The following is a 10,087-nucleotide window of genomic DNA, read 5'->3' as shown; positions in this document are numbered from 1 at the left end:
AACCCTACAAAAGGGCTTGGGTTTTCGGACCTTCATCTTATTAAATTGTACTACAAATCTATTTGTGATTTGGTACCTCTCCACTCTTATGGTGAGGTTTAATCTAGCGCTTAGATCCGCCACTTTAGCCGTGACCATTCCAAAAGCTGCTCTCAAATCCCTTAGACATTTCTGAGACCATCTAAATGATCGCTTTTTGGACATTGTCTAAGCCCTCGAGGTGTTCTTCCATTCAGACAACAGAACTCGTCTAGCTATCTCTATGCTCGAAGGTACCATAAGTTATGACCTTGTCTTCTAGGGCCTCGACCCTAATCATTAATTTGCGGACAGACATTGTCTCAAGGTGACCTGCTATCTCATCGATCCTGTTGGCTTTAGCGACAATCTTGTTCATGCGAGATTTCAAAAGCTTCATTCTTTCAAGAACTTCACTCATGTAGAGTAATTGAGTTCTCTTTTAATATTATCAAATAATTTAAATATAAGTTTAGGCATGAATTTGTTTGTGTCAATTTAACTATTGAATTTAAATATTTTCACCTTTTTACATATTTATCTTCCTGTTTATGTGTCACGTTGCACAATATTATTAACAGACTATATGGTATGATGTAAAAAAAACAAAAAATTATTTCGAGTAGAGAACGAACAAAAAAAATGTAGGTGAAGAAAAAAGTGACACTCTCGAATATTATAGAGAACAACTTTAGAACGTAGAAAGCACGTACAAAGGACAAGTAGCTCATGCAATGTTGGAAGCTACAAACATCTTTTGATTTATTCAAACAACGAAATCTCATCACAAAGGGACAACCAAAGCGCATACATATATATACATATGGAAAAGTTTAGTGTGTAAGAACACGCATAAAACTTCCATACTCCAATTTTCTTTAATTGTTTTCTTATCCTTTACACCCGTCTTTTTCTTCTTTGTCAAGCTGCAACAAGAAACTTTTACTTTTGATTTTTTCTCATTAAAGTCACCCTACTAAAGACAAATCCTATTTGAATCTGATGTGAATCAAATTTTTTTTTTAGCTTTGCAAACTAGGGTTAATCAAATACACCACCTTTCAATTTAGAGTCAAACAGACTATTACTGTGCCACAAATCTAATAATGATACGGTAATGATTCAGATTTTTCATTTTTTCTTATTTGGTTAAGATTTTATTTTTATTTGTATAAATGACAAGATATTATACTATGTATTTATTCTGACCATGTGTGATTTCTGACAAAGGAAGTTATGAAATGTTATGAGACCTTTTATATTCCTATATTCAATTTTTCTCTTTACTTACAAAAAAAAACTTTTGCTCTCCAAACTCGTTTCTGTATCCGAGGGTATCTGAAAGAACGAAAAAATCGAGAGTGCTAGAGGAGAAAGCGTGTGGGTTGGTTTGATGGTTTTTTGTTGAGTTCTCGAAATCGATTAGTGTTGTTGTTCCGGAGGAAGAATCGAGTGGAAGTAAGCATCGACGTCAAGATCGTTGCGTCGAAGAAGGTAGACCGTTGGAATCGAAGAAGGAAAATGCCACGTGACCGTCGTTGGAAACAAAGAAGTTTGTGCCGTCGGCGGCGGCGACACATCATTCATTAGGGTTTTCGTGAGGATTCGGGCGAAGGAGACGCAGAGTCAGGGTCGGGTCATTCGGCCTCTAAACCAGCCTGTAGATGAACGTGGGCCTAGTGCGTTTCGACCCAACACAGACGCGTGCCTGCAACTCTGCTCTCGCTCCGTACGCGTGCTCTCGACTCCGCACGTATACTCTCGGCTCAGCTTGGCGGGTACGTCAGCTCAGCTCCGTCAATTCCCGCAGCTCGACTTGGCGGCTTATTTGGTCGGCTCGGCAACTCGGCTTATCGGCTCGGTATCACTATAATATATCGATTCGAAGATTTTTGGCCCTTCCGAAGCCGTTTCTGCCCTTACTTTTACCATTTGAGATCAGTATGATTCCTACCCATCAAAGACAGATTATGTTGGGAGTTTATTTTTTATAAATAACATGAGATTTAGCTAGGGTATATTATGAAAGGTTCCTAAATTTTTATATGGTGATTATAGGACGTCATTAACCATTGGAATTAGCTTGTTGTGAGTGACTTCGGCCAAGGCTTTCGACGTAAGTGACCTTACTGTTGGAGTTAGCTTACTACGTGTTGTATGATGGTGCGTGCCCTGTGACTCCTGCATGCACCATATTTTATGTGTTATGACTATATGATGTATGGATTATGTGACTGTTTATGCTATGGAAAGTTATGGATTATGTTAACAGTTGACTGTTAAATGTTTACGCTATGAAACGTATGGATTATGTTGATTGTTGACTGTCTATGCTATGAAAAGTTATAGATGATGTTGACTGTTTATACTGCGAAAAGATTGTTGATCTGCTAGTATTATTTGCCATGAAAATGTTGATTGATGCCATGGTACACGTAGTATTATTGAGTATTGTCATGAGATGCTTATGGAACTGGAATGTATTTTTCATGTTATGTAATATGTCATGTAATGTAAGAAACGTATATGTAATGTTAGTAATGCTTATGTAACGCCATGTTAGGTATGTTAAGGGACATCATGCATATATGTATATCACTTGCGATACTTCCACTTTATGTTACGAAAGAATAAAATACGATATTTATGTTCACCATGATATCATGTGGGCCCTTTTCTATTTTGTGGTATCCGGCAACGTGTAATACGTTGTGCCCGACCAAGCCAGGCCCTAGGGTACGTATATGAGGCCACCTAGTGGGTCCATGTACGCATACATGGGTCGTGTGTGAAGGGGGTCGTGTGTGAAGGAGTACCACACATCCAACCCTACCCGGAATAGAAAAGCGCCATGTAAAGTTTACAAAAAGTTAGGTTCCGCTCATATGTTGCGTGTGTTTGCATTTCTAACCCTAGCAGTGGGTGACTTACTGATTATTTCATAAAATACTCAAGTCATGCTACCTACATTTTTCAGGTAAAGGCAAGGCACCAATGTACTACATTTTTTAGGTAAAGGCAAGGCGCCAATATACAGTTGACACATTTTTCAGATAGGTAAAGGCAAGGTGCCAATGTACTACATTTTTTAGGTAAAGGCAAGGCAAGGCGACAATGTACGGTTGACACATTTTTCAGATAGGTAAAGGCAAGGCACCAATGTACTACATTTTTCAGGTAAAGGTAAGGCGCCAACGTAGGATTGACACATTTTTCAGATAAAGGCAAGGCGCCATGTACGGTTGACACATTTTTTAGGTAAAGGCAAGGTGCCATGTACGGTTGACACATTTTTTTCAAGGCAAGGCGCCATTGTACGATTGACAAATTTTTCAGGTAAAGGCAAGGTGTCAATGTACTACATTTTTCAAGTAAAGGCAAGGCGCCAATGTACCGTTGACGGTGAAGCTGAGGACACCATGGGAGCCAAGGCGCCTACATTTTTCAAGTAAAGGTAAGGCACTTACATTTTTCAAGTAAAGGTAAGCCACTTACATTTTTCAAGTAAAGGCAAGCGCCTACATTTTTCAAGTAAAGGTAAGGCGCCAATGTACGGTTGTACTATATTTTTCAAGTAAATGCAAGGCACCAATGTACGGTTGTACTATATTTTTCAAGTAAAAGCAAGGCACCAATGTGCGGTTGTACTATATTTTTCAAGTAAACCAATGGAGGACACCATGAAAGTGGATAAGGACATTTTTAGTAGTTTACGTTTATTTGACTACTTTAAGTTATATTGAACATTGTTTTATTTAGTTATATTGAACATGGATTTTTGGACTTAGAGGTAGGTTTTTTTATTTAGTTATATTGAACATGGATTTTTGGACTTAGAGGTAGGTTTCTTGTGACTGTTTTCGTACCTTTATTAGAGACTTTGTTGTGACGAATTTTGGATGGACCTTTATGAGAGACTTTGTTGTGACGGATTTTGGATGGACCTTTATGAGAGACTTTGTTGTGACGGATTTTGGATGGACCTTTATGAGAGACTTTGTTGTGAGGGTTTTTGGATGGACCTTTATGAGAGACTTTGTTGTGACAGTTTTTGGACCTTTATGAAAGACTTTGTTGTGACGGTTTTTGGACCTTTATGAAAGACTTTATTATGACCTTTATGAAGTGATCTTTTGTTGTGTTCTTGGATTTATGGACGACCTTTATAAAAAAACACATGATGAGCTACTTGTATTTTTTTAAAGTTTTACAATGAGCTTCCGCTTGCTTAAATAATGTATGCGTGGTGAGAAAATTAGGGGGCGTATAATTTGTAAATTTAATACTATTATTATATTCTTTTCAACTCACAATTTCGTAAATATCAATACCAAAAAACCTTTGGTCCTTGTCATTAATGCAAACCTTTGGTCTTTCATCTTTCCACCGATTCTTTAAGTGATTTACATCATTTATGTTCCTATGTTAGTAAGTCGAGTAACATGTATATAATTTTTAATGATAGAATAGAGTCCATAAATTAAAATAGAAAAATAAATATGAGAAACAAAAGGAAGGAAAATCAGTTCATTTATGAAAAAATATAGAAATAATGAATTTGTCTACAAAATATTGATTCAATCCGGTTTAGGTTTTACTTTGTTAATAGCCAAAAAAAAAAATCCTCGATGGGCAGCAATGCTACTCTCACTCTCACGCTTGTGTGCTACTTCCAATTGGTGCAGTGGTTGGGGCTTGTGTGCTACTTCCAATTGGTGCAATGGTTGGGGCTTGTGTGCTACTTCCAATTGGTGCAATGGTTGGGGTTTGAACAATGCTTCCAACTGGTGCACCCTCTGGGGTTAGAGCAATGCTTCCAACTGGTGCACCCTCTGGGGTTAGAGCAATGCTTCCAACCGATGCACCCTCCGGGGTTAGAGCAATGCTTCCAACCGATGCACCCTCCGGGGTTAGAGCAATGCTTCCAACCGGTGCACCCTCCGGGGTTAGAGCAATGCTTCCAACCGATGCACCCTCCGGGGTTAGAGCAATGCTTCCAACCGGTGCACCCTCCGGGGTTAGAGCAATGCTTCCAACCGGTGCACCCTCCAGGGTTAGAGCCTCCGGAGTTTGAGCAATGCTTCCAAACGGTGCATCCACTAGGACTTCTGTACTACTTCCAATTGGTGCAACTGTTGGGGTTTGTGTTTCCTGTGATCCAAGAGCACGAAATGAAAATTGATGATCAAGATTCACATCACCAGTGACATCGCCAAAAGTGGCACCCACTTTCGCACAACATTGCCAAGCAATCACTAAGAAAAAGATGTGAAAGAGCTTGAAACCTTTGCCCATAGCCATTGTGGAGCGTCTTCAAGTTGTAAGGTTACAAACTCCTTTCACAACTGATGAAGAGTACCGATAGCGAAGGTGGATGCTTGAATTTTTCTAAGAATGCTAAGCCCTATATATAGGTTTATGAGAAACTATATTAAAAGAAGACCACCAAATTTAGAGAGGCTCTTATATTTTGTGGGCATGATAGTACTCCAAATATAGAATGTTTGAATACTCCATTTTATTTTGATCATTTCATTAATTTTGCCATTAATTCACCTATCAAAAAGAGAATATGGTAAATATTGTAAGACTAAAACTTTTCAAACAGAAATCAAATGTAAAAATAAATAAATATATATATATACTCATATTCGTGCTATAGCAACAATTTGAGATCAAATGGGGAAGAAATTGGTAATCAAAAAGTTTAAATATTTCTCAATAGTATATCAAGAAAGTTTGAGCCTATGGTTGTTGCAAGTGATGAATACGAACACTTATCTACACGTATAGCATGATGAATTAGCTTAGATTAAATCAACGTGATGTTACTCCTTACTCGAATACTATGTTAAGAATGAGAAAAGAAATGGGATCAAAAGTTCAGGAGTGGGATTAAAAGTCTAATTTCCATTGATGCTCACATAGAACCCAAACTACAAATTTTGAAAAATAAGATAAAGTATATCAAATATATTATTAACCAAATCCGGAAAATAAGAAAGCTCTATAAAATATATTCCAATACTCTTTCTCAAGTTGGAGAGTGTAGGTCAATGACACCCAACTTGCCTTTACGTGTAGGTTTACGTGTAAGCTCTTATAAGTGTCCACAATACATCGTGTTGGCTTTTTGGCCCTTGATCTCATTTTAATTAATCTCGATCAATTAATTATTTGATGTTTTGATAATAACAAACCTACTTTTAATTATTAACTATTTTCAGTATTTTGAACCGTTCATAGTATAAAGTTGGAAATAACGATTTCAACGACTTTTCAATTACTCAAATCAGAGCTAAAACGAAGAAATTACAGTCGAGACAACATAGCTGACGTGATGATGTGACAGCAAAATCAAAATGATGGACAAATCAAAATATATCAAAGTATAACACTTATAATTTTGGAAGAGTAACAAATGGTGGAGTTTTTCTTAATATTATATTTCTAAATAAAATGATTTTTACCCAATATAAATTTGAATCTAACCGTTACTCACATCGATTTTTATTATTACGATGTTATAATATTATATTATTATATTTTAAAATTTTAATGTTTACTCACATACTTTTTATTATTATTCTATTATATTTATAATAAATTTTGAATTTGTTATTTGACCATTACTCACATTCGTTTTTATTATTTTTATATTATATTATTATTATATTTTAAAAAATTAAATAAATAAATTTGAAAATTTTATTTATTTATTTACTTTTAATCTCCACCTTTCATTACTCCTAACACAATCCAATGATTAATATTAATTCTTACATTTTGTCACTCTTCTTCCATATATAAACAACTTTTATAATTCTACTATCCTCAATTGTTCAAAGTCTCTATTGTTTGTTGTTTTATCCAAGTTTCCAAGTTTGTTTCTCTTCATCTTATTCTTGAGAGGGATTATTATTGTATTGTGAGGAAATAGTTGCGAGTGGTCCAAATTGTAGATCTACTCTTTGAGTGAGTTGCAGTGTGTTACTATCAAATTCAAATACTTGTACCGGTTGATCCTACGTCGTGGAAAGGATTGAGTTTGCTCTTGGACTCGTAAAAAGAGCGGTGTAGCGGTTTGGCTCTAATCCATGGAAAGAGTCGAGAAAGTTCTTTATTCAAATTTCCAAGAGGCGCTTGGGGAGTGGAGTAGGTCGAGTTTGACTGAACCACTATAAAACTACCGTGTCATATTTTCTAACTCTTTCCTATTTAATTTTAAAATTATTATTGTGATTTATTGCATGTTTAGTTTATTATTGTTTTGGCTTGAACTATTTTGTTCTAGTAATTATCATCCTCTACATATTTGTAAAAAGTTTCATAATTAGAAAAATTAATCACGCTTAAATATTTTTATCGTTGAAACCCTATTCACCCCCTCTAGGGTTGCCATACCGATCCAACACATCGAACATCTTGAATGTTCGTGTACTTAGATCTCCACCACGATATTTGTGGCTTGAAAGTATTGTTCGAGGTTGAAGATAAAGTTCTCTAGATCCTAGGAATCTCGAACCCCACAAAAGAGCTTGGGCTCTAGGACCTTTATCTTATTAAATTGTACAACACCCCTATTTGGTCCCCACCGCTCTTATGGTGAGGTTTAATCTAGGCGTAGATCCGCCACTTTAGCTCTGACCATTCCAAGAGTTGTTCTTAAATACTCAGACATTTCTGAGACCATCTGAATGATCACTTTTTGGGCATTGTCTAAGCCCTCGACGTGTTCTTCCATTCGGACAAACAGCCCATCTAGCTATCTCTACGCTCGAAGCCACCAGAAGTTATGACCTTGTCTTCTAGGGCCTCGACCCTAAACATTAATTGGTGGACAGGCATTGCCTCAAGGTGGCCTGCCATCTCGTCGATCTTGTCGGCTTTAGCAAAAATCTCGTTCATGCGAGATTCCAAAAGCCTCATTCTATCAGGAACTTCACTCATGCAGAGTAACTGTTTTTTTTATTTCAGTCAGTCGATCAGTATAAGACTTGCCCAGTTGTTTTACAACGAAGATGCTAGTGTACTACTTTCCATGTATCTGACTTGGCGCTAATACCACTTGTCACAATCTCACTCTTGCGGTAGCAAGATAGTGATTGTGCGACACTTATTCTAACCCTAGAAACAAGTCAGCCATGTGAAATTCGAACTTTTGGACAATAGAAGTGTATGCTCGAGTCTCGGGTCACGTTTGAGAGAAATATTTTGGAAGATGTGAGCAAAGAAATACATTGAAATCAATTTTAAAGAAAGAAATCTTATAAGCTAAAAGTAAAAGCAAGTAGGCAACAACAACGACTTTGATAGTATATAATATGGGTATGAAGAATTGAGTACTAGTCACGTCCCTCTATGGGACATTTTGGGGTACTTTAGCCCTGGCAAGTGTAGACATGATTTTGGTGACCGGTCATACACCCTCGTATTGACCCAACAAGAAATAGTAAAGGTCTATCTAAGATGAAAGCATGTAAAAGAGGTTTGGAACGGACATGCGGCCACGGATAACACGTTCTGGACAAGCATGACCAGGACATCTGACATGCAGTCATTGAAACACGTCTTAGACAAACATAGTCTTTTTTACTTGTGTTCTCTTATAAGATTACCAAATAATTTTTACATTCTCAATTTGCATAAATATAAGTTTAGGTATGAACTTGCTCGTATCAATTTAACTATTGAATTTAAATAGTTTCACCTTCAAGTTTTTACCTATTTATCTACAGGTTTATATGTCACATTGCACAATATTATCAACCGACTATATGATGTGACGTTAAAAAAAATAGATTTATTTCAAGTAGAGAACGGACTAAAGAAAAATGTAGGAGAAGAAAAAAGTGACGCTCACGGATATCATAGAGAACAACTTTAGAACATAAAAAGCACATACAAAGGACAATTAGCTCATAAAATGTTCGAAACTACAAACATCTTTTGATTTATTCAAACAACGAAATCAAAGGAAACAACCAAAGCATATATATATGGAAAAGTTTATAAGTGTATAAGAACACTAATAAAACTTCCATATTCGAATTTGCTTCAATTGTTTTCTTATCCTTTACACCCGTCTTTTTCTTCTTTGTCATTTTTCGACGTCTTTTCGCTACAACAAGAAACTTTTACCTTCGATTTTTTCTCCTCGACTTTCTCGTCGTTTTTCGACATCACGTCGCTGCAGCAAGAAACCTTTACCTTTGGTTTTTCCTCCTCGACCTCCTCATTTTTCGACGTCTCGCCGCTACAACAAGAAACCGTTACATTTAGTTTTTCCTCCTTAGCTCCCTCATCCATTTTCGACATCTCACCGCTGCAACAAGAAACTTTTACCTTCCCTTTGTTTTTTTCTAAATCTAAATCTTTAGCTCCACAAACCAAAACAGGTTTCGGAGATTCTGATTCGAGTTTTGTATTTGAAACCTCATCAACTCCCTCGATTTTCTTCAGAGCGAAAGGGTATGCATCGATACCATGCTCTTTGATTAGCTCAACCGCATTCGGGTTCGATGTCTTCCCATCCGTCCCAATTATAACAAGGGAAGGAATGTCACTAACCTCAAGATATTGCTTCAATTCTTGGCATTTCTCATCCTTAAAAGGCAATGCCAACCATGGCATTGTTTTGAATGCTTCTTTGAATAAATTCTCATCTTTATCATCTAAAGAGATCAACACAATCTCAAAGTTCTCTCCTTTCTCCTTCAATTTCTTGTAAGCTTCAATTAATTTTTGTGTAAATTCATCACAAAGTTTATGGCCATGCATTGAAAAGTACAGCCCAATCAATTTCCCTTCAAGCTCAGAGACAGGAATCTACAATAAAAAAAATAATAATAAATATAATATTTAATATTTTTTTTTAGTTCCTCGATTTTAAATATTTTTTAGTGTCCATGAACATAAATTAGTGTACCAAAAATAATTATATGTTTATAAGTAATGGATAAGTAATTTTAATTAAATAACTTAAAAGCTTTAACTTTTAGAAGGGTATAAAGAAAGCATAAAATACCCTTATTCTTATTGATCAAAAAAAAAAAAAAAAAAAAAAAAA

General features: G+C 36.1%; 2 protein-coding genes across 2 annotated transcripts in view; both read right to left on the bottom strand.

Moving 5' to 3' along the window:
* Window positions 1-4,671: 4,671 nt before the first annotated feature.
* LOC111432749 (angiomotin-like) lies at window positions 4,672-5,319 on the bottom strand. The gene has a single exon (XM_023069683.1). The coding sequence runs from the start codon at window positions 5,317-5,319 to the stop codon at window positions 4,672-4,674; it is 648 nt and encodes a 215-aa protein (XP_022925451.1).
* Window positions 5,320-8,857: 3,538 nt separating this feature from the next.
* Window positions 8,858-10,087, bottom strand: part of LOC111432786 (probable nucleoredoxin 1) — a 4,618-nt gene continuing 3,388 nt past the window's right edge. Inside the window, exon 3 of the mRNA XM_023069740.1 lies at window positions 8,858-9,846. Within this exon, the coding sequence (XP_022925508.1) occupies window positions 9,088-9,846 (759 nt within the window). The 3' untranslated portion in view covers window positions 8,858-9,087. The remainder of the gene's footprint in view (window positions 9,847-10,087) is intronic.

Source organism: Cucurbita moschata, unplaced genomic scaffold (assembly GCF_002738365.1).
Source record: "Cucurbita moschata cultivar Rifu unplaced genomic scaffold, Cmos_1.0 Cmo_Scf00040, whole genome shotgun sequence".
Taxonomy (NCBI): Eukaryota; Viridiplantae; Streptophyta; class Magnoliopsida; order Cucurbitales; family Cucurbitaceae; genus Cucurbita; species Cucurbita moschata.
The sequence above is the reverse complement of the archived record's forward strand: the minus strand, read 5'-3'. Positions and strand labels throughout refer to the sequence as shown.

Excerpts from the sequence above, each read along its gene's own strand:
- LOC111432749 (XM_023069683.1), bottom strand. The coding sequence starts at position 5,319 with ATGGCTATGGGCAAAGGTTTCAAGCTCTTTCACATCTTTTTCTTAGTG.